At 33.9% G+C, this 26,087-nt stretch overlaps 1 protein-coding gene across 2 annotated transcripts in view; it reads left to right on the plus strand.

The window, feature by feature from the left end:
* Positions 1 to 25,752, plus strand: part of shps (putative monoamine oxidase sheepish) — a 35,774-nt gene extending 10,022 nt beyond the window's left edge. Inside the window, exons 6-10 of one of the 2 annotated variants that reach the window (XM_023161376.2) lie at positions 3,309 to 3,450; positions 3,501 to 3,653; positions 12,699 to 12,871; positions 22,917 to 23,060; positions 25,576 to 25,752. In XM_023161376.2, the coding sequence (XP_023017144.2) occupies positions 3,309 to 3,450; positions 3,501 to 3,653; positions 12,699 to 12,871; positions 22,917 to 23,060; positions 25,576 to 25,720 (757 nt within the window). In that variant the 3' untranslated portion in view covers positions 25,721 to 25,752. The remainder of the gene's footprint in view (positions 1 to 3,308; positions 3,451 to 3,500; positions 3,654 to 12,698; positions 12,872 to 22,916; positions 23,061 to 25,575) is intronic. The other variant, XM_023161377.2, reaches the window with a different exon arrangement.
* Positions 25,753 to 26,087: the final 335 nt, after the last annotated feature.

A 26,087-nucleotide genomic window follows, 5' to 3' on the forward strand; every position in this document is an offset into this window, starting at 1 on the left:
CCTGATTTACCACCCATATCGCGAAGTACCGTAAGCAAGATCGAAAAATAGTTCCGGGAAAATGGGCATTCAAGAAAAACAAATAATCATCGTCGGAGTGCGCTCAGTGAAGAGGTCAAAATAAATGTTCTTCTCTCTGTCGAAGAAAATCCCCATGTCCCCACTAGGCAGATAGCTAGGGAACTCGAAATTAACCAGTCTTCAGTGACAAGAGTTCTTAAAGCTGAAAAATTTCATCCATATAAAATAACAATCCTCTAGGAACTCACCGAAGATGATCCAGATAGAAGACTCCAGTTTTGCGAACAAATGATGGAACTACTAGACAGGAATGTTGTACAAAAAAAAACGTTCTATTTTCTTACGAATCAACGTTTATGTTGAATGGTGTGGTAAATCGTCAAAATTGTCATTATTGGGCAGACAGAAACCCACACTCAACATCCAGAAAAAGTCAATGTTTGGGCAGGGATTGTTGGTGATCGAGTTATAGGACCGATTTTATTCCAAGAAAATCTTACTGGAGCAAGACAATTAGAATTCTTGCAGGAGGACCTAGTTCTGAATTTGGCTATTTTGTTCCCTTGTCCTATAGAAGCTGACGTCCCGAATAGAAACGTCTGGTTTCAACAGGACGGCGCGCCTCCTCATTTTGCAAGACCTGTCCGTGAGTACCTGAATGATGTATTTCCAGGCAGATAGATTGGGAGAAGAGGACCCTATGAATGACCACCCAGGTCTCCGGATTTAACACCTTTGGACTTTTTTTTATGGGGTTACTTGGAGAGCAAAGTTTTTAAGACCAAACCGGCAAATATTGAGGATTTGAAAGAACGAATAAGACAGGAGTGTAGGCTAATTTCCGGTGAAGTAATCAGAAATGTTCAAAACGAGTTTCAGTTACGTTTAGGGTATTGTCAATTAGTAAATGGACAACATTTTGAACACTTGTTGAAGAAAGACTATTGAATTGAATTCATTTTTTGAATTAGATAATGTTTGTTAAATATCAAGGAGTAAAAAATTGAAATTTAGCAGGCATGTGCAACTTGTTAAACCCTTCAATAAAAGTCATTAAAAAACAGGATTGTCATTTAAAAAAATTATTGATGACGTCATATCTCATATTTGAGACACACTGTATAATTTTTTTTTGCATTAAAATGAAGGCAATTCAAAATACTAATCGACGTGTCTGAGCATATTTCCGAAAGAAACAACACCTTTGATTTAGTGAATTTGTTCCATGTTAGAGAGTTGCACTGTATAAAAAATGCGCGACGGACTGTGGCTGCTCATCGTTTTGAGGTTCAACTCAGTACACCGCTTAAGAACTCTTTCATTTGAGAAGCTGTGTGTATGTGGAATAAACTTCCTGAGAACGTTTTCCTAAATGAATTTAATCAAATCCAAAGTGAATCGCCACTTTCGCACTGGCACTGCTCTTAGAGCGTCTCATGGATTTTCCTGAAGTACATGTGTTGTTAAAAAAATCATCGATTGTTCACGTGCTGGAGCGTCCAGGAAGAGCTTAGTCATCACATCTTCTGTGAAAAGCTTGTACCTACATTATTCTGATTCAGAGTACAATCACCGTATGTCACTGTTAACATTTCAAGTGTTTCTGAGCACTCATTTCCATTTTTCACACAATATTTGATGAAAATTCTTTGATACATTCTAATCTATAACAGAAAATGTTCTAGACGAGTGTACCAACTTGAAAAAAATCGCCAATCGAATGTAGGTAACCCGCGAAACTTGAGTAGTATTCACCTCATTCTTTGAACAGTCCATTATATAACTGGTTGATCAACAACTGAAGCAAAATTATTCACAATTATGGATGTTTGAAGGTGGATGACAATGTTTCGTGGTATATTTCATCAGTTCGGACTTCCATTGTCTAATATAATATAAATTGATTTGATAACCCTGAAAAAATTCAAAAAGATCAACCGAAAATAACAATTTTATTAAATAAAAAACTGAAATTAGAAAGAAATAACATACAAGCAACAACCAAACAACTAAAAATTGAAATATTGATAAAAGCTGAAAAAATTTAAAAAATTAAAAATGTCATTAACAAAAAATGAAAAAACTAAAAGAATTCAAACCAAATTATGTCACAACGTTTCGATTGTTAGTATCCACAATCGTCTTCGGGTGATGACTGGACTTATTCCTCCGAGATCTGACTATTTATAGGTCATTCGAGTGCTTTCACCTATCCCCTCTTCCATCTTTCCGCGCTTCATTGGTTTTGGTGGGAGATGACCGTTTGGCGGGAGTTGGTCGTTTTTCGCTTGATTAGAGGTTTCCATATGTTACGTATCTCTATTCTAGCTTGACTGAATGCGTTGTTGGACAACATATACGCGGCTTCTTTGAATTTTCTCCTAAACCAGCGTTCCTGTTTGTGGATGATTTCAGCTTGAGCCCACTCGCTGTGTTTGTTTCTTGTGCTCAGCAATGCGAACTTTCAATGGCCTCTTAGTTTCACCGATGTATGATTCTCCGCACTCGCAGAATATCCGGTAAATGCAATTCTTGGAAACGCAGTCCGCGTTTGGTGGCCTGGTTTTCGTGAGGCTGCTACGGATAGTGTTCCTAGATCTGAAGCAGGGCCTGATGTTATACTTGGACCCAATCCGTCTTATCTTTTCCGATAATCTTCTGATGTAGGGAAGTACAAGTACTGGTCGTGGCGGCTTCTCTTCCTTGTGGAGTTCTTGCTGTCTTCTAGCTAAGGCCTGTTCTACCATCACTTTGGAGTTTTTCAGGGTTTCAAATCAATTTATATTATATTAGACAATGGAAGTCCGAACTGATGAAATACACAATTATGGATTTTTGATGGCTAATTAACTTTATATGACGTATTATTTACTGAGACTTAAAATTGATTACATCATCTTCAAAACCCTATAAAGCGAGATATTTGCGAAAAATATATTTTTATGGCTTCTGATCTTGACACGATATCATATGAGACTTGGGACAACTTTTAGAATGCTAAAATCAAGATCTATATAAATTTGAGGCTCATTGTCTCTTATTCTGAGATCTACACTTTTTTGGCCAAAGTGCCGAAATCATTCTGACTTTTCATAACACTCATATTACATAAATAGCAAGAGAGAACACCCATATCATTCTGACTTTTCATAACACTCATATTACATAAATAGCAAGATAAATAAAAAATATTGTACATCACATCTGAAAAAATTAAACTACAAATTATTGTTAAAATTTTTAATCTTACACTTGTAAGTGTAGAATATTTTTTTTATTATTTTCAGCTGCCATAATGTAATAGTTGCAGTACCCCCAGCGGATATTTTGAAAATAAAATTCACTCCTGATTTGCCTCAGTCCAAGTACGATTCCATTAGTGATGTTACATCGAATATTATGACGTCTTTTGTTGCCACATATCGTAAGGTATTACATCGACAGAAAAAAAATAAAGCGAGTGTAGTATTTTATTCAAGGAATTCTGGATGAAACTGGGCCTTTCCGGAGATATCTATAGTTTTGACAAAGATTATAGCGAAGGACCCATAGATTTTTGTTGCAATATTACGCAATTTGATATTCCAGCGTTATATGGATTACTATTCTCAGAAAAAATAACTTCTCCAAGTGTAAGTATGACTAATAATCACAATATATCCTAAAATATATTTTGAAAAGTATTTCAATGTAATTACTTAGTTATAATTTATGAATAAAATAATATTGAATGGCGAGAATGAATCAAAAAATAAGTTTGAGATAAATGACTTGATATACATTGTGAATCGTAAAGATTATTTCACAGAAACTACATGAAAACATTATGAAAAGAAATAACTCCAGCCCTCACACGTATATTGAATTCAATACGTGTACCGACATGTTTAGCCCTTTTGATCTCATCAGTGCTGAACACGGAAGTACTCAATAGAAAACAAACTTATGAATCCGGAACGAGTATGAAACGAATTGAAAAATTGACAGATGAAGCCAAACAAAAATACTATCAAGAAGTCTTGATTTAAAATAGTAGTAATAGTAAAAAATGTGGCAAACGATCAAGGAATATAGTGCAAACGCCAGCGTACAACGTAACGATAAACCGTTTGAAATTGTATACAGTGTGTAAAAGCCAAATAGAATAAATTTATTATTTCGCTTACTGTACATATTAAAAAAAAAATACCGAAACACGTCAAATGTAAGTTATAGTTTGACATTCTTCAACGTAAAAATGCCACCCCTTCCTTCAACCCCCTTCGAATAACAGGTACAACCACCAATTTGTGATATATCGTTTGAAAGATCGCTTCTCTATTCGAAAGTGTTATCGCTTTCAAGTTTATTGAAACAATTGAGATAAAATAAATCAAAATCATGTGGTTAACGAAATTCAATAAAATACACTCAAAAACTAAAATGTAATGCAAAACGTAATGAAATGTAGAATACGAAAAAGAACTATGGATGTTAACAAAGTAGATATTCAAAATATTCACCGCGAACCTCTTGACAACATCCTAATCTCGAATAAAACTGTCTTCTTACATTTCTTTATATATCGGGCGTGACCGACCTAATCTCATAATAGGGGAGCCCAAGCGGGGATTTCGGGATTTACTAAAGCGCGGCAGATTAATATACAGGGGGATACCTTGTACCCGGTTAAGTACCTCCACCAAATTTGAGCCCCATATATATAAGGCTGCCTGTGAGGAATAAAGGATCAGATCAGATTAAGGCAGGGTGAGTCAATTACCTGCTAAAAAGTGTATATTCCAGTAATCTGACAATTTGAGAGTGACGTGAAGATGACGTAATGAAAAATATATAATCTGACGTGGAAATCGTCAGATGAAGATGATGAATAATTAATCAATTAATTGATGGATGTAGCCGTTACTACGTGGTAGGAAATCATAATGAAGAGAAGAGAAACTGAACTTTCTATGTTTTTTATCACTTTTATTTTCAAACTTATACAATATATAAGCAGTAACATAACTGCAGTAACGTTAGTTACAAATAAAAGTGGTAAAAAACATAGAAAGTTTCATTTCTCTTCTCTTCATTCATTAATCAATTGATTATAAATAATTAAATTTTTTTCAGCATTTTTAAAAAATTATTTTCTTATAAATACAAGTATTCTACTTTAAAAACATACACTTATTTATTTGCATGCTATTTCCTGAGCTTTTCAATTAATTAAGTTCAATGAATTAAATATTTTTTTTAAATATTGTTTTTGTCAGATTAAGCGAATCCTTCTAGATAATCGTCAGATTATGAGACAGCACGTCTGAAACATAAAGATGAACCATATATATCTCAATCTGATGCGCTTGAGTATTTCAAAATGACAATTTTTTTTTTGCACATTTTAATAATGGCCGCGAGTTTGCGTCAGATCGAAATCGTCAGATTATTGAATGAGAGCTTTTTTTCTGTTGCACTTAACACCCTGACGCGCTCGATTAAATTTTTTTTTTTCACTTTTACCCCTTACGTACAACCACCCATATCATGCAAACGATCAGATTAACATACCAACATTATTAAAAATACGTAGAACATTGATGCTATCAATATCTGACGCGCTCGAGTATGTCCATGCAACAGATTTTTTTATTATACAACATTTTCATCTCCTTATCATCTAAGTTTTGCAACCTAATATGTCTCAATGACGCTCGAGTAAATCCCCATTTTGCATCGTGGGCTTCCCTGCTATCAAGCGTTATTCGTTCTTTTGAATCATTCAATTCTGAAGGTTTAGTTTTGTATACATTGCTCTTTACATATACCCATATAAAGAAATATAACGATGAAAGATTAGGTGATCGCACGATTGGGAAATGTTGTATTGCTGGACATTAACTTGGTAATGTGGTGGTGCTTCATCCTGCTGAAATCATATCGTATTCACTGTAACTTGAGGGTTTCCTGGATCATAATATAAATATACTAAACTTAGAATGGCATCATTTTGAAGTAGTGCCAAATAATCATCGCCATTCAAGTTGCCCTCGATAAAAAAGGGAACAATGATACGGCTTCCTACAATCCCTGCCCTGCGGCAATTTTGCCGATTAGCATAACCGTTAAGAGACACTGATCAGAAAACATAACTGCTTCTCTATTTTGCTTATTGTTCCTTGAGCTATGGGCGGTAAATTAGGAAATTTCTCAAGAAATAGGCGAGCTACTTCCAGTTGTGTTCGGGTTTCATCTCCGTAACCAATCATTTGTAAAACTGTTATTTTATGCATTTCCGTTAATCTAACCATTTGTCAGACTTGAAGTTAACGAACTTCAAATTTAAATTAAAACACTGACAACTAATGTTGTAACATAAAAAACAAGTTGACAAGGCGTTTTGAATTAACATTGCCACAGAAATTATTTACAATTGTTTAAAGGATACCATCTGAATAGATCATTGCTATGGTTTTTGCTTACTTTCTTATTATCAATACCTCAACATGAAATAAGTTATGAGTATATTGCAATAAGTTTTGAATGTATTTTATCGAATTTCGGTAACCACATGATTTTAATTTATTTTATGTGTTTCGGGATTTTGTTAAAATATGTACCGTAACCGAATTAATGAATTTATTCCATTTAGCTTTTACACACTGTATAATACTCAGTATAAAAATATCTGAAATCTTCAATGATAATTACACAAGTATTGGATAAAAATGGCACAGAACATTATAAATAATTATTTTTCGAGCAAATGTAATAATATACAAATTAGTAACCTATTTTCAATATTTCTCAGACCTGTAGATGAATCTGAAGTTATAGCAATAATTTTTAGTTTGAAAGATGGTTCTTCTCCGGGATTCGACAATATAACAACAATTCTTAAACACATTGCTATCCTTATTTACAAACCTCTATGCCATCTGATAAATCAAATATTTACAAAAGGAGAATGTTTAAATCACTTCAAAGTAGCTATTGTCAAGCAAATCTATGAGAAAGGTGATAAAAATAAGTTAGAAAATTATGTAGATAAGCATCCAAGATGCAGTTCGTATTTCAATAAAATCGATAGACAAATTTTGCAATAGCCATGTTCACACTCAGAAAATCTTTAAATCGTTTAAATTCTAGTCGTACGTGTGCTGGAATCTTCATAGAGTTGGCAAAAGCCTTTGACACCATAAGGTGTCACCAAAGGGTGAGAATCGGGAGTATACAGAGTAGTCAAAAAATTGCAAATTATGGTATCCCACAAGGAACCGTCCTGTGGGACCCATATCATTTCTAATATATTTGAACGATCTATTGATTGGGTCATATGCTGATAGGACAGTACCGTCTTTTGCGGATGCCGAAGGTAAAACTTGGGAAGAAGTCGAACAAAAAATATCCAGATCAAAATCAAATCAAATTTTTATTTGGTTCATAACAAAGCTCCAGCTTTAGAACATGTCAGAAAATACCATAAAATTAACATATTATGCTCAAAAGTAAAATATAAAATCTTCACAAGATACTGTGCAGTAAAAATAATAATACAGTACATAATACATACAATCGTGCAAGGCATCTTTGCTCTATGGTCCAGGGAATGAATGGAAAAAGTCATTAATACCATATAGGGGATTTTCCTTGAGTAATGTCTTTAAATGTTTTTTGAATATAGTATAGTTCAGAAAACGTACTGTAAGAGGTAGGACATTGATACAACAGTATCGTCTATTCTTTGTAACCGGGTTTGAAGTATAATGAAATTATCTTCATTTCTAGTATTGTGACCTTGTATATCGGATACAACAGAGTAACTAATAATGTTTTCTTTGACATATAGTATCAGAGAGTAAAGTGTCATTATTCTCAATGTTTTAAAGATTGGTTTGCAGGAGTCTTTAAAATTAGCTCCTATAATAGGTCTTACAGCCCTCTTCTGAATGACGAATATAGCATTTAAATGAAACTGACCTGCCGAGCTCCAGACAGATAAGCCATATCCAATAATGGATTCGAACAGTGCATAATAAGTAGTTATTGCAGCGGATTGGTTGATAAGTTGTTCAACTTTTCTTATAGCAAATACTGCACTATTTAGTCTATTGCAAATTGTATGTATATATATATATATATATATATATATATATATATATATATATATATATATATATATATATATATATTATATTCCATAATAGCCTGGCATCTATATCTACACCCAGAAATTTTGTGTCCAGCATGTCTAGGTCGTTTTCCACATTGTAGGATAGTCTGGATTCGAAAATGAGACTTTGTTTTTCATTATTGAGTATGAACTTGTTTGTCAAGAACCAGATTTTTGCTTGTTCCATAACTTCCCCAAGGATTGTAGGCGGACACTCCCCTTTATTGATAGTGATGCCAAATGCGACCAGAGATCTATAAATCATGGTAGAATTGTTTGATACAAATTCACTAACAATAAATCTGTAAAAACTATATATTTACCCTTCTCAAACTATAAAACCAAACAATTCATATAAATCTTCCTTTTCGAATAGATATATAGACTCTTCAAAGCACTGACCACGCTGATTATCTAGGAATAACGGTAGACGGTCATTTGAAATAATACTATAAAATCCAACTTCTGACAAAAAAAATTCGATCTCTGATATACATGTTCAGACATATTTCAAGAATAACTGACAGATAATGAGAAATATATACCACGCCCTTGTTCAATCACTGTTATGCTACGGGATAATAGGTTGGGAGGGGTATATAAAAACACCTTGAAACGACTTGAGTCAGCACAAAAATGAATAATAAAAATAATTCACCAAAAAAATATTCGCTTATCTTCCGAAAAATAATTAAAATAATTTCGATATCTCAATATAAGAAACATTTTATATAAAACCGCGCTTACTCAAATTGTCAAAGATAACCTTATGAAAAATGAAACTATGCACACCTACCAGACGCTGTTCAAAAAAATTTGAAAAAATTGTACTACTTAAAATCCAAAAAACTATAGGTCAACGTAACTTCTTATACGTAGGTCAGAAATAATATAATAATATCCTGCAGGACCTCAAATCACTTAAATTATTTTGTTGATGATTGGTTCAAAACCTTCACCAAAATGCATGAATAATGTCTATAATTTTCAAGAATAAATATCTATTTATATATAATTCATGATTGAAAAGCAGGACAATTTCTGAACAAAATTCTGGAATGCGTCAATTAATATTTGTGACACTATTTGCCATAAAAAAATTCACACTCACGTCACTTCTCTTGAAGTAACGCAATCCTCCTCTTTCGGAAGGCACTTTTATTGTCCATAAAGTCATATAATTTGTCCAACACCAATGTATGAATACGTCTAACTGAGTAAATGATAAGTTATCAAATAATCCGAGGGATATTGTGGATATCATTGTTGTGGAATTGGCCGCGGTGGTAGTGCACCCGACTCTCGAACGGAAGACCGTAGGTTCAATTCCTGCCTTGACCAGATATTTTTTTCGAGATAATTTATCTGGTTGAATTCTGATTCTGCAACCGTGTTAAAAGGTAAGACCTCGTTAGTCCTCAGCTCGCAAAAGTTTCTCAACTTCTGAGAGTTGTCGTTCGTATGGGGGCGACAGCTAATAAACGGAAAACAGATTTTGAACAGATTTAAACAGGTATTCAAGAAAAAAACTGCCATATTCCATCTCTTACCAATTTTCTGATACACATTGATATACTAGATAAATTGTAAATTTTCATTAAAATTGTTCTGTACTACTCGTATAACTTGAGGTAACTTGAGTTTGTGGGGATGATATTTATGTCCGTTTACTATGTATTTCCCAACGAATTTACCCAAAAAACCAGCAGCCAGTCGCTTACTTTCATTTGAGACATTTCTAGGGCCGATACCTAAAATCAGTTTCAACTGTATGCCGCTTCTATTTTATAGTTTTTCCTGTTGTTATAACTGTAATTACTATTTTTTTCTGTATTCACAAGTTGCAAATAAATAATATAGGAACATAGGGTTTCACGGCTGGAGTTAGGATTGAAGAGAACAAAATCCGGGCCACTAGGCCGTGGTCGAATAGAACCAGAAGTACTTTTGTCCACTACTGCGTCAGACGTCAGTCAACGCGCATACCACTGATGACTGATGACTACCGAAGTAGCAGACGAAATGTTTGGGACTAAGTTCCATTCGACCACGTTCTATTAGCCCGGATTTTGTTCTCATTGATTGCAAATGAATGAATTCTTATTATTATTATAATTTTCAGTTATATATTTTCAATTATCTACAGTTTAATTCCGTAGAAATTATTATATGTGCAAGTATTCAGTAACTAGTTGATCCAGTTGACATTGCCCAACGGTTAATAAAACAACTATTGGTTGCGGAAGATAATTTTGTAATTGCTGCCCGATTTTTTGAAAATATGTTAAACCACCAACCTATTTATGATTTTGAAGATATAATTATGAATGGTTGTTCTTCATGTCTGCCCTAGATTATATCATAGTGAATTAATTTTTGATATACATACTTGAATGTTCTCATGTTACTCTGGCAGAAATTCAACGAATCATGAAAATTATAGTTAAAGTAAACGATATAGTGCAACCTACCTTCCAACAGCTCCCCTTTAATACTATAGCTACAAAGCTAACTAATTTTGTTATTCAATAATCATTTCTGATTATATAAGAATCACAGTAACTATATAATATATATATATATATATATATATATATATATATATATATATATATATATATATATATAATAAAGACTGGCTTCTCTTCCATATTCTCTGTTTCACTATCACTGTCATCATTTGAATCAATAATGAATTTATTTCAACCATTAATATGGAAGTGTCCAATCTCCATATCCTTTTTCAACTAAAATTACTTTTTACATGCTTTTCTGCCAGTTTTCTATTACCTTCTTATCAAATTTTGGAAAATTATTTTTACGCCTGATGCTTTGTTTCAATTTTCCCCAAATCAACTCGATGGGATTTAAAACAGGGGGGAAGTCTTAGAATATGTCCATACTTTTCAGAATACTCTCAAGCATACAATTTTTCAAATGTTTTTGTCTGCAATAAAAAATCTTGTCTGTAAAACTTCAAATAGATGGTTTTTGGTATAGTAATCTTCAAAATACAAATTGTTATCCAATAAAAAACTTTGTATTTCATCTTTCCTCGGAATTTTATTCGGTACTTTGATGAGCTGTCGCGAATGATAGTAAGCATTTTTGAGAATTATTACACCATTCGCATCCAAATTTGAGATCGAAGTGTCTTCAAACCATTTCTCGAAAATATTAGCTTCCATGTTCTTATGATAGTCAACATTGCAGTCCTCATATTTTTTCCACATAATTTCAAAGAATTCGGAACCAATCCTTTACTTCCTCCGCAATGCACAATGATTAGTCGTGATCCTTACTTTGCAGGCATGTTAGGCGTACACATTCTCGAACCATCAATCTATCCTTTCGTACCTGTGTCGTGAGTGTCATACCAAGTTTCGTCCAAATTGAAAATTTGCCGTTTTTCTTGTTCATATTTAGTTATTTGTTCTAAGTATTTGTTACGCAATTCCACTATTCTTCTGATTTCCATAACTGCTTGACAGTTTGTTCATCATTTTGAATCCAAATCCTAGTGTCTTTATCTAATTCTGAAGAGTTTTGTCACAGCAGATCACGTTATGGCTAGAAGTATTTAATTTCTTCCTTATGCTTTCAGTTGTAGATGAACATCTAAAGGTTTTGGTAATCCTGTATCACATCGCGTTTTGCGTTCATAAGGTTTGTTTTAGACTATTTTACGTACAGTTGAGAAATGAATTTATGTCAATTCTGATGTTGCTGGTGAGTTTGTTTCCCTTGAGATGTAGATTCTCATATACATTGAAACATTCTATTTGTGTTTCAATATTAAAATGCATCCGAATCTTATTTATTCACTGGTATCTCTTTTTTGCATTGTTCACCATCGCTATTGGAATCACTACACTGGAAAAAATCTGCGTTGTTATCACACTCGTTATTACTATTAGTACTTGTCCAAGGACGCCTCCTTTTGAACAGATAACAATCATAACTGCACCAATATCGAATTTCAATACTCAAATCGCGATCAGCTCTTGAACTGAACACGACGGCGATAACCATCCCCACATTCCCGATTTCTATTCGTCACCGTAACATGACTTCAAATTAAATTTTATGTCTCTTCAGACAATCATAAAACTCGATTAGCAAAAATTATCCAATACGAACCGCCAAGTCTACAGTCCATGTGTACTAGTTCCGTGCCGGTTCATTTCTATCTATTGGTTCATGTGGCTTTTGAGAGTGCTGCAAACTTTAAGAGTGCACAATATCGTTTACTTCGACTATACTATAAATGTTTAACTGAACTGAATGATATTCGAAATAAATGTGCAAATACAATAATATGCAATACAAATGAAAATAACGTTGAAAACATAATCATTAGAATGTTTCAAAAATTACTTCCCGCACTTGAATAATTTATTTGACATGATGATATTCATTGAAAATAACATTTATGACTTAGACGATTCTATATGATCATTGAGTTTGGATGATCTATTGGATCATTGAATGTACGAGTACAGACCATTACGGTTTTTTTCAGCTTCCTATTTATAAGAGGCGTATTCTAAAACAGCTGAGTGAATATTTTGGAAAAGAAGCATTGAATCCTGTCGAATATTATGAGAGGTCGTGGCATAATCGTTCAAGCCGAATGTTCTGTTGGAAAGAAGGAAATAATAAGCTTGTTCATGACATCGAACAAGTCAATAGAAGGTAACGTAAGAACATTGAGTTTATCATTATCAAAAGTTTCAACTGACACAGAAATACATTTGCAATCCGTTCAATTAATGGTGATGTAACATATACATCTTAATGTTTTTATCTTAGAATATTGATATTATTTTTAAATAAAAATCACATACTTTTTTATTCGTTTATTTGTTGAATGAAACTTTTTCTGGGAAAACAAGTTTTCCGCTTTTTACTACTTTATCTTGATACAGAAAAATGTGGGAATCTTCCGAAGAAAGGAAGGAAGTAATCGATTTTGAAAGAAGTAACTTTATACATAGATGTGTAGATTATGCAAAAAAAGTAACTTTCAGACACAATCTGGAAGAAAAAAACCTTCCTGAAACAGTTACTTTCATATAAACATTGAATTACACGAAAGAAACATTCTTTCGAAACAAATATTTTTACATGAACACAGAAAACACTTTTCTCTACTTAGTTTGTATTCCAAACATTCGATATGGAATTAAATCAGATATCATTCACAGAATTTCCACTGAATATACTAAATGAAAGGTAAAAATTTCACATACATGGAACACTGTCATCCTCACTGGTGGACATCGATGTTTCGCCGTAAGACACTTGCCTTAGGGGCTCTTCAGTACCAATCTGGATAACTTTATAAGACACAATGCATTCAATTAAATTTTTTGGCTGGGATTCAATCAAACTGGCGAATGAATGTTATTACGATGTCATCGATGACATAAGTAGATTAAATTTATTCCATGACATAATTTTCATGGTTTTGGAGTCGAAAAAGAATGTTTCTCTTTATATCCTCTCATAACTTCATAGACACTTGAAGGAGAGACACTCAAGCAATGTTTTCTACTTTTATCACGATTTCATCAACGGGCAATAAAGGATTTGCTTTAATTTGATTTTTGTATATGTTCATAATTACAATTTTTTTCATTAATATTGAGGTGTAGTTTTTTTGGTCTTTTTTTAGGTAGAGTATAGGAACACAAATTAGCAGTTTTTCAAGCTATATCAGTACTTGACATTTTAAAATATCGTATACGTCTTTCCTGGAAAGACGAACTGGACGGAAGTACCAACAACACCCTCACAATACGACTGATAATCTGCTAGTGCAGTAACTGAAGACGACAAGATAAGATGCGCCATATCGGGCTTTTCCCTCTTCAAGTCACCAGGACCTGACGGTATAAGACCAGCCCTACTTCAATGGGGACTGGATATTCTAATGCCGCACCTAGTTGGAATATTCAGAGCCTCTTTAGCTCTGAGGTATATTCCCAGTAAGTGTAGAGAAGTACGAGTAGTATTTATACCCAAACCAGGTAGGATGGACTACACCTTACCAAAAGCATTCCGACCAATTAGTTTCACATCGTTCTTCTTAAAAACTATGGAGAGGCTATGTGAGCGGTGTACAACCCACTTCATCCAAATCAGTATGCATATAATTCGGGAAGGTCTACTGATTCGGTTCTTCACCATGTGGTTGGCAGAATCGAGAGATCATTGGACAACAAAGAATCCATCCTGGGTATATTCATAGATATCGAGGAATTGGCGTGAAGTTATCCACAGATTTCTGGCCACACATGCCGACGTAGAGGACAATAAAAATCTGTGGTTGGGATACAAAATTATTAGCACCCGTACTAATATCTGTGGCTGGAAATACCTATTCACTATAGGTTGAACGTGAAATTATTAAGACTATTTGGTGTTCAACATTTTTATAGTCTTGAGTAGATTAAGGCGTTGATAATCCTTTTCTCATCAACAATACAGATTCAGTGAAAAATAAAATTGAAAATATTAGACTTACTTTCCAATATCCTATATAGAAATGATATCCGATGATGTGCGTCAATCAAAATCACACAACTTCCATAGTTTCTTGAGAAGATCAACTTGGTGACAACAGTTTTCTTGTCATCTAAACAGATTTCGAAAAAGAAATTGTTGAAACAATCTGACTCATTTTTTGAGATTCCTTGTATTCATGAAAACCACACAACTCTTAAAGAATCTTGAATAGATCAACACAGTAAAAACCGTTATCTTGTTACCCATACAGATTTCGAAAATAAAATTGTTGAAACGATCAGACCAACTTTTTAAACCCCTTGTAGAATTGAAACCAGATAATGTGCGTGCATAAAAATCGCATGAGTCTTATGGAATCTTGGGTAGATTGACGTAGTGATAACAATTTTCTTGTCACCCGAAGAGATTTCGAAAACAAAAATGTTGAAACAATCAGACTCATTTTTTGAGATTCCTTGTAGAATTGGAACCAGAAGATGTGCGTTCATGAAAATTACACAACTGTTATAGAATCTAAGGTAGATCGATATAGTGAAATCCGTTTTCTTGTCACCCATACAGATTTCGAGAAAAAAATTGTTGCAACAATCAGACTCACTTTTTAAAACACCTTGTAGAATTGTAAATAGAAGATGTGCGTTCATGAAAATAACACAACTGTTATAGAATCTTGGGTAGATTGATAGAGTGAAAACTGTTTTCTTGTCACCCATACAGATTTCCAGGAAAAAATAATGAAACAATCAGACTCACTTTTTAAAGCACCTTGTAGAATTGGAAATAGAAGATGTGCGTTCATGAAAATTACACAAACGTTATAGAATCTTGGGTAGATCGATATAGTGGAAACTGTTTTCTTGTCACCCATACAGATTTCCAGGAAAAAATATTGAAACAATCAGACTCACTTTTTAGAACACCTTGTAAAATTGGAACTAGAAGATGTGCGTTCATGAAAATTACACAACTGTTATAGAATCTTGGGTAGATCGATATGGTGCAAACCGTTTTCTTGTCACCCATACAGATTTCGAGAAAAAAATTGTTGCAACAATCAGACTCACTTTTTAAAACACCTTGTAAAATTGTAAATAGAAGATGTGCGTTCATGAAAATTACACAACTGTTATAGAATCTTGGGTAGATCGATATGATGCAAACCGTTTTCTTGTCACCCATACAGATTTCGAGAAAAAAATTGTTGCAACAATCAGACTCACTTTTTAAAACGCCTTGTAGAATTGTAAATAGAAGATGTGCGTTCATGAAAATTACACAACTGTTATAGAATCTTGGGTAGATCCATATAGTGTAAACCGTTTTCTTGTCACCCACACAGATTTCCAGAAAAAAATATTGAAACAATCAGACTCACTTTTTAAAACACCTTGTAGAATTGTAAATAGAAGATGTGCGTTCATGAATATTACACAACTGTTATAGAATCTTGGGAAGATCGATATGGTGTAAACCGTTTTCTTGTCACCCATACAGATTTCGAGAAAAAAATTATTGCAACAATCAGACTCACTTTTTAAAACACCTTGTGGAATTGTAAATAGAAGATGTGCGTTCATGAAAATTGCACAACTGTTATAGAATCTTGGGTTGATTGATATAGTGAAAACCGTTTTCTTGTCACCCATACAGATTTTGAGAGAAAAATTGTTGCAACAATCAGACTCACTTTTTAAAGCACCTTGTAGAATTGGAAATAGAAGATGTGCGTTCATGAAAATTACACAAACGTTATAGAATCTTGGGTAGATCGATATAGTGGAAACTGTTTTCTTGTCACCCATACAGATTTCCAGGAAAAAATAATGAAACAATCAGACTCAGTTTTTAGAACACCTTGTAAAATTGGAACTAGAAGATGTGCGTTAATGAAAATTACACAACTGTTATAGAATCTTGGGTAGATCGATATGGTGCAAACCGTTTTCTTGTCACCCATACAGATTTCGAGAAAAAAATTGTTGCAACAATCAGACTCACTTTTTAAAACACCTTGTAAAATTGTAAATAGAAGATGTGCGTTCATGAAAATTACACAACTGTTATAGAATCTTGGGTAGATCCATATAGTGTAAACCGTTTTCTTGTCACCCACACAGATTTCCAGAAAAAAATATTGAAACAATCAGACTCACTTTTCAAAACACCTTGTAGAATTGTAAATAGAAGATGTGCGTTCATGAATATTACACAACTGTTATAGAATCTTGGGAAGATCGATATGGTGTAAACCGTTTTCTTGTCACCCATACAGATTTCGAGAAAAAAATTATTGCAACAATCAGGCTCACTTTTTAAAACACCTTGTAGAATTGAAACCATATGTTATTAGTTCATGAAAATAACACAGCTCTTATAGAATCTTGGGTGAATCGATATAGTGAAAATCGTTTTCTTGTTACCCACACAGATTTACAGAGTCAAAATATGATGCAACAATTTTTTTTATCAAAATCTGTATGGGTGACAAGAAAACGGTTTTCACTATATCAATCTACCCTAGATTCTATAACAGTTGTGTAATTTTCATGAACGCACATCTTCTAGTTCCAATTTTACAAGGTGTTTTAAAAAGTGAGTCTGATTGTTTCAATGTTTATTTCTGGAAATCTGTATGGGTGACAAGAAAACGATTTACACCATATCGATCTACCCAAGATTCTATAACAGTTGTGTAATTTTCATGAACGCACATCTTCTATTTACAATTCTACAAGGTGTTTTAAAAAGTGAATCGATTGTTGCAACAATTTTTCTCTCGAAATCTGTATGGGTGACAAGAAAACTGTTTACACCATATCGATCTACCCAAGATTCTATAACAGTTGTGTAATTTTCATGAACGCACATCTTCTAGTTCCAATTTTACGAGGTGTTTTAAAAAGTGAGTCTGATCGTGTCAATATTTTTCCCTGGAAATCTGTATGGGTGACAAGGAAACGGTTTACACTATATAACATTTGTGTAATTTTCATGAACGCACATCTTCTAGTTCCAATTTTACAAGGTGTTTTAAAAAGTGAGTCTGATCGTGTCAATATTTTTTCCTGGAAATCTGTATGCGTGACAAGGAAACGGTTTACACTATATCGATCTACCCAAAATTCTATAACATTTGTGTAATTTTCATGAACGCACATCTTCTAGTTACAATTTTACAAGGTGTTTTAAAAAGTGAGTCTGATCGTGTCAATATTTTTTCCTGGAAATCTGTATGGGTGACAAGGAAACGGTTTACACTATATCGATCTACCCAAAATTCTATAACCTTTGTGTAATTTTCATGAACGCACATCTTCTAGTTCCAATTTTACAAGGTGTTTTAAAAAGTGAGTCTGATTGTTTCAAAATTTTTTCCTGGAAATCTGTATGGGTGACAAGGAAACGGTCAACACTATATCGATTTACCCAAGATTCTATAACATTTATGTAATTTTCATGAACGCACATCTTCTAGTTCCAATTTTACAAGGTGTTTTAAAAAGTGAGTCTGATCGTGTCAATATTTTTTCCTGGAAATCTGTATGGGTGACAAGGAAACGGTTTACACTATATCGATCTACCCAAAATTCTATAACATTTGTGTAATTTTCATGAACGCACATCTTCTAGTTCCAATTTTACAAGGTGTTTTAAAAAGTGAGTCTGATCGTGTCAATATTTTTTCCTGGAAATCTGTATGGGTGACAAGGAAACGGTTTACACTATATAACATTTGTGTAATTTTCATGAACGCACATCTTCTAGTTCCAATTTTACAAGGTGTTTTAAAAAGTGAGTCTGATTGTTTCAAAATTTTTTCCTGGAAATCTGTATGGGTGACAAGGAAACGGTCAACACTATATCGATTTACCCAAGATTCTATAACATTTATGTAATTTTCATGAACGCACATCTTCTAGTTCCAATTTTACAAGGTGTTTTAAAAAGTGAGTCTGATTGTTTCAAAATTTTTTCCTGGAAATCTGTATGGGTGACAAGGAAACGGTTTACACTATATAACATTTGTGTAATTTTCATGAACGCACATCTTCTAGTTCCAATTTTACAAGGTGTTTTAAAAAGTGAGTCTGATTGTTTCAAAATTTTTTCCTGGAAATCTGTATGGGTGACAAGGAAACGGTCAACACTATATCGATTTACCCAAGATTCTATAACATTTATGTAATTTTCATGAACGCACATCTTCTAGTTCCAATTTTACAAGGTGTTTTAAAAAGTGAGTCTGATCGTGTCAATATTTTTTCCTGGAAATCTGTATGGGTGACAAGGAAACGGTTTACACTATATCGATCTACTCAAAATTCTATAACATTTGTGTAATTTTTATGAACGCACATCTTCTAGTTCCAATTTTACAAGGTGTTTTAAAAAGTGAGTCTGATCGTGTCAATATTTTTTCCTGGAAATCTGTATGGGTGACAAGGAAACGGTTTACACTATATAACATTTGTGTAATTTTCATGAACGCACATCTTCTAGTTTCAATTTTACAAGGTGTTTTAAAAAGTGAGTCTGATTGTTTCAAAATTTTTTCCTGGAAATCTGTATGGGTGACAAGGAAACGGTTTACACTATATCGATTTACCCAAGATTCTATAACATTTATGTAATTTTCATGAACGCACATCTTCTAGTTCCAATTTTACAAGGTGTTTTAAAAAGTGAGTCTGATCGTGTCAATATTTTTTCCTGGAAATCTGTATGGGTGACAAGGAAACGGTTTACACTATATCGATCTACCCAAAATTCTATAACATTTGTGTAATTTTCATGAACGCACATCTTCTAGTTCCAATTTTACAAGGTGTTTCAAAAAGTGAGTCTGATTGTTTCAAAATTTTTTCCTGGAAATCTGTATGGGTGACAAGGAAACGGTTTACACTATATCGATCTACCCAAAATTCTATAACATTTGTGTAATTTTCATGAACGCACATCTTCTAGTTCCAATTTTACAAGGTGTTTTAAAAAGTGAGTCTGATTGTTTCAAAATTTTTTCCTGGAAATCTGTATGGATGACAAGGAAACGGTTTACACTATATCGATCTACCCAAAATTCTATAACATTTGTGTAATTTTCATGAACGCACATCTTCTAGTTACAATTTTACAAGGTGTTTTAAAAAGTGAGTCTGATCGTGTCAATATTTTTTCCTGGAAATCTGTATGGGTGACAAGGAAACGGTTTACACTATATCGATCTACCCAAAATTCTATAACATTTGTGTAATTTTCATGAACGCACATCTTCTAGTTCCAATTTTACAAGGTGTTTTAAAAAGTGAGTCTGATTGTTTCAAAATTTTTTCCTGGAAATCTGTATGGGTGACAAGGAAACGGTTTACACTATATCGATTTACCCAAGATTCTATAACATTTATGTAATTTTCATGAACGCACATCTTCTAGTTCCAATTCTACAAGGTGCTTTAAAAAGTGAGCCTGATTGTTGCAACAATTTTTTTCTCGAAATCTATATGGGGGACAAGAAAACAGTTTTCACTTTATCGATCTACCCAAGATTCTATAACAGTTGTGTGATTTTCATGAACGCACATTTTCTATTTTCAATTCTACAAGGTGTTTTAAAAAGTGAGTCTGATTATTGCAACAATTTTTTTCTCGAAATTTGTATGGGTGACAAGAAAACGGTTTTCACTATATCGATCTACCTAAGATTCTATAACAGTTGTGTAATTTTCATGAACGCACATCTTCTGGTTCCAATTCTACAAGGAATCTCAAAAAATGAGTCTGATTGTTTCAACATTTTTGTTTTCGAAATCTGTTCGGGTGACAAGAAAATTGTTATCACTACGTCAATCTACCCAAGATTCCATAAGACTCATGCTATTTTTATGCACGCACATTATCTGGTTTCAATTCTTCACGGGGTTCAAAAAGTTGGTCTGATCGTTTCAACAATTTTATTTTCGAAATCTGTATGGGTAACAAGATAACGGTTTTCACTGTGTTGATCTATTCAAGATTCTATGAGTTGTGTGGTTTTCATGAATACAAGGAATCTCAAAAAATTAGTCTGATTGTTTCAACAATTTCTTTTTCGAAATCTGTTTAGATGACAAGAAAACTGTTATCACCAAGTTGATCTTCCCAAGAAACTATGGAAGTTGTGTGATTTTGATTAACGCACATCATCGGATATCATTTCTATATAGGGTATTGGAAAGTAAGTCTAATATTTTCAATTTTAATTTTTCCCTGAATCTGTATTGTTGATGAGAAAAGGATTATCAACGCCTTAATCTACTCAAGACTCTAGAAAAATGTTGAACACCAAATAGTCTTAATAATTTCACGTTCAACCTATAGTGAATAGGTATTTCCAGCCACAGATATTAGTACGGGTGCTATTAATTTTGTATCCCAACCACAGATTTTTATTTTCCTCTACGTCGGCATGTGTGGCCAGAAATCTGTGGATAACTTCACGCCAATTATCGAGGAAGCGTTTGATAAACCAACCTTTCCAACAATTACCCAGCAACTACACTTCAGGAATATACCCCTGGTACAAGAAGAATGGATACTCAAGATGCTCTCTAGTAGAGTAATGAGTATCAATGTAGAAGACATCACAGTGAGAGTACTGGTCATGAGGGGATATCCACAGGGAAGAGTCTTATCATCCCTTCTCTGGAACATAGTTCTGGATACTGGATACCCTGAATAATCACCTCATCAATAATGGATTCTACACAATTGCATAAGCAGATGACATAGTTATCTTGCAGACCGTCAAATTTGTGAACACACTGTGTGATATGATAGCGCAGGATGGGCTCAAATTAATAAAAAAATGCTGTAAGGAACACTCACTGTCGATCAATCCCAAGAAGACTAAGATGGTAATTTTCACCAGGAAAAGAAGTTTATCGGTCTTAAAACTCCCTGAAATCTTCAAAAGCAAACTGAACTTCTCTGAAGAGGTGAAATATCTTGGTACTATCCTCTACAGGAAGCTAATATGGAACTCTCACCTACAGAGTAGAGCAAAAAGAGCAATGTCGGAGGACAGTGGGACGCGCATAGGGTCCGTGTGGTCACCTGGATCTACACTGCAATAATAAGACCTATATTAACGTACGGAGCCATTACATGGGGACCGAAAGTTCTACAAGCAACGGCCATCCAAAAATTATATCAAATACAACGACTGGCTTGTTTAAACATCACAGGAGCCACAAGAACAACACCAACCGCGGCAATGGAATCAATTACGGGTCTGGCCCCTCTTGACCTGTACGTTAAGGAGGTTGCGTTAAAGGCCATGATACGATTGCGCATGGCTGGTATAAACCCCTCGAAGTAGGAATGGGTCAATCCAGTCAATTGAGGCTGTGCCTATGGCGAGAAGCGCTTACTGCGCAACGTCTGTTGCAGGCAAACAGTGATGCAATTAAAATCAGGTTTGTGTTTAATAAACCTTATGAAATACAAATAAAACTGAACACAGAGTCAGATGCTACAAATGCGATACGCATATACACAGACGGCTCAAAAACCAAAGAACGCTTTGGATGAGGAGTGTACTCCAGATCACTAAGCCTACTTAGGGCAATGGGAAAAATACCAGCGTGGTACAAACAGAACTGGTTGGTATCTCAATCGCCGCAAAAGAAATAAACAGAAAAGGAATTTCTGGCAAAAACTTAACAATCTGCACTGACAGCAGACCTATTAGTCCTATTAGCTTTAAACAGACAACATGTTACCTCAGGGCTAGTACTAGAGTGTCACCAAGATTTAGCCAAAGCCTCAGTAGATAATAACATTATCCTGAGGTAGCGATATATCTGAAACAATGAATTTCGTCAGCCGATTGCTGTTGAGTCTGATTGACAGTGTGAGGAGGTTTGTTTATTTTATCCATGAGATGCAAATGTGCGTGGTACGCATCTATCGTTTTTTGGGTTGCGAATGCCTTTTATATAGGCTCTGGTTTCAACAGAACATATGTTCGGTTTTTTTAATAAAATCAGACGTTAATCGTTCATACCATACTACTTCTGTAGAATCAAGTTTGCAACCAAAGGCCACATACGACTATAAATGTTGAAAATTTTCAACTGGTTGTCGAAGAACAATCCGCTTTTATTTATCATTCTAAAATAGTTTCTGACATGAAAAATTAATTGAATTTGATGGTGTCTAATAACCATTCCAGGATTCATTGGGCAGGGGCCGAAACGTCTAATGAATGGTTTGGACAAATGGCAGGAGCAGTTCACTCCGGCATAAGAGCAGCCTTAGAAGTTCTTTGCGATCTGCGCCCTTCTGTCTTAACCGCAGATGATTATATGTTTCTCAGGTATGCGTGGTTTCTTAGATGATAATGATGACATGATATCTCTCATTCAACTTCTTTATTTAAAGCATTATTTTCATTCAATGTAATAGAAGAATCGATCTGAAAGTTACCATTTCGAAGAGAGGTATTTAGTCATATTTTTACGAAAGAATTAGATACGGATTTATTACATAAAACGGCAAAAATAGAAGGTAGATGAGGTTGAATCCAAAAAAGATTTTTTTAATTACGATTGCTAGAATTTGGAACCTCCTGCGGAAATGAACCTATTCAAATCAGTTTTTCCTAACCAAAACCAAGATACTTTCTTTCGAAGAGCATTTTGCTGACCGAGTTAGCATCATCAGAATTTGACATCATATCCCAATGAAACTAACTTGGTTAGCGAAACCTGTGGTCTGGTGAGGAAAAAATGTTTTCAAAAGATATGAAATACGAACCAATTAGTGCGTTTCATTCCAGGTATGTGATTCTTGAGCCTCGTTTAATATACAGGGTGTTGCAAATTAAGTCGGCACCATTACCAAATCCGTTATTATTGACGCTACGAATTCGGTTAAATAGGCAAACTAATAGCATTTTCAATGGCTTTCTCGATGCCAAAAACAAAAAAAAATTACAATCGCGTTTTCAAATTATTTCATAAAATGATATTTTACCATGCATTTCGATTCATAATAACACTCTCACCAACAAAGCCCATATTACCTCTCTTCCTAAAGTTGAAAATGAGCGACTAATGTGGAAATATTTCTTTCTTTCACTGCTTCAAAAAATGTTTTGTTTTGGCGAATGAAAAGCTATGAAATATCGAGTATATATTCAAAAATACCGCCTTTTTGTTGAACACATATTTGGGCGCTTCTCTTGACACTAGGTGTTGCTTTCAACACAATTCGGCCATCAATTCTATCAATTATAGTTTCAATGTAGTTTTTCAGTTCATCTACATTATTATGTGTCATTTCGTACTCCTCATTTCTTTAGAAATTCCCAAAAATAAAAATTTAGAGATGTCATTTCTGGTGAACGAAGAGGTTACTTAACAGGACCATTTGTAGCAATCCATCCGTTTCCAAAACATTCTCGCAACATATTTTCACGTCACTGAAATTATGTGCTGGCACTCCATCCTTTCTGAAAATAAATCATCTGACCAGAGCCTTCAGATCAAAATCATCGAAAAACTCTTCCAACACTCTAGTTAATAAATCAATGTAACGAGGTCCGTTCAAAAAACCATGGTAGAAAAATGGACCGATAATTCTGCCTCTGAATAGACCAAACCAAAAATTAATATTAAATCGTCTTTGCGGATTGTGGGGATGGCCTAGAAATAGGTTATGTCTACCCCAATAATGAACATTCTTTCTATTATACATCCCACGATTTGAAAAATTAGCCTCATCGCTCCATATAATATTTCTATAGAGGTTTGGATCTTGTCTGCATTTATTCATAAACCACCGACAAAACCTCAGTCGTCTCTCAGGGTCACCAGGTTCTAGTGTTAGCACTGGTCTGAACTCAATAGGAGAAACCTTATGTTTCTTCAGAACTCGTTGAATAAAAGACGACGGAACATCTATTTCTTTAGATAATTCTGCAATGGAATTTTTTGGATTTACCTCAAAGTAGGCTCAAACGTCAATTTATGTATCTTCATATATTACCAAACGTTTTTTAGTTCTCCTCTTCTCAAAAACTTTTCAATTGTCCCCGAATCGACGATGAAACACAGCAAAAAAACGCAGATTAGGTAATTCACGATCGGGGAATTAATTGATGTAGTGTTGGAGTGCTCTGGCAAACCAAATAGGATTCTAACTTATCACATTTTTCTAGATGGAAAAACGGCATTTCGAAAAATAGTCGAACAGAAGTTGACAGTTATAATAATTGATGATATTGTCATGATGAGAAAATTTGACAAATAGTATTTCAAGAAAGTTTCAAGGCAACTTGATTACTCATAATAATTCTGTTTTATCGAACACATTTTTTTCCAACACCATTAATATGACGCTCCAGTATTTTCTGTTCCGCACATTATAGCAGACATATTTTGATACACAAAATAAATACGGCTAGTGGAATGGTCTAAAGATGAAAATTATCGTTTTGTGAATCAATACCAAATAGCTCAGTGGTGTCAAGTGAGTGGAACGACATTATGATCACGGGTTTCACGAGTTCAAATCCCGACAGTCAATTTTTGTTTTATTTCTGGCACCCAGAAGGCCATTAAATACTAGTTCGCCCATTCAACCGAATTGAAAGCATTAATAATAACAGAGTTGGCAATGGTGCCGTCTTAATTTGGAACACCCTGTATATTTTGCCATCATTCAGTAACTTCTTCCACATTATTAGTACTGATTTCAAACATAGACATCACGGAATTTGAGATGATATCTTCTTTCAATACAAAAGTAATTTCCATAAACGTAGTTTGAAAGACTTCACTGCATACCTGAATGCTCAATTTGTATATTGAAATACACATTGTTTGTAGGCCGCCACAACGAACACAGAAAAAGCCACTGAAAACATATAATGATCCAATCTACAGCTTTTTAGCCAATTGGAGAAGCAAATTGTCCATTGGTCTTTTGATACTTTTGATTATGTACGGGTTGAAAACATATTTAGTTAATTGATATGTGAGTATTTGAATAAAAGATTAAATTTTGTTTTGGAGTATTGATTTATTTTATGGTTTATTACTTTGCTTACATATCGAACTATCATCACTGTACTTGAAAAAATGTGGAAAGGTAAGTGATATACCATAAAAATTTATTTCACTGAAAGTTGAAACTGAAGTTTCAAGTTCAAATATAGTGGTAGACGAAAAAGAGTATTTGACTCCCTCATATTTGCTGGGGATGTTCAATTTTACTTTACTTTTGGGAAACGTGTAGGTAATAATAATAATAATAATGAACGTCTTTATTACTACAATCACAATTTTTTTACAGTAATAAATTTCATTTGCATATATAAAGTTATAGCAAAAGGCAAAGT

The sequence above is a fragment of the Leptinotarsa decemlineata genome, unplaced genomic scaffold, assembly GCF_025532065.1.
Source record: "Leptinotarsa decemlineata unplaced genomic scaffold, Ldec_3_MD MMD2_tig00026282_RagTag_RagTag, whole genome shotgun sequence".
Lineage (NCBI taxonomy): Eukaryota > Metazoa > Arthropoda > Insecta > Coleoptera > Chrysomelidae > Leptinotarsa > Leptinotarsa decemlineata.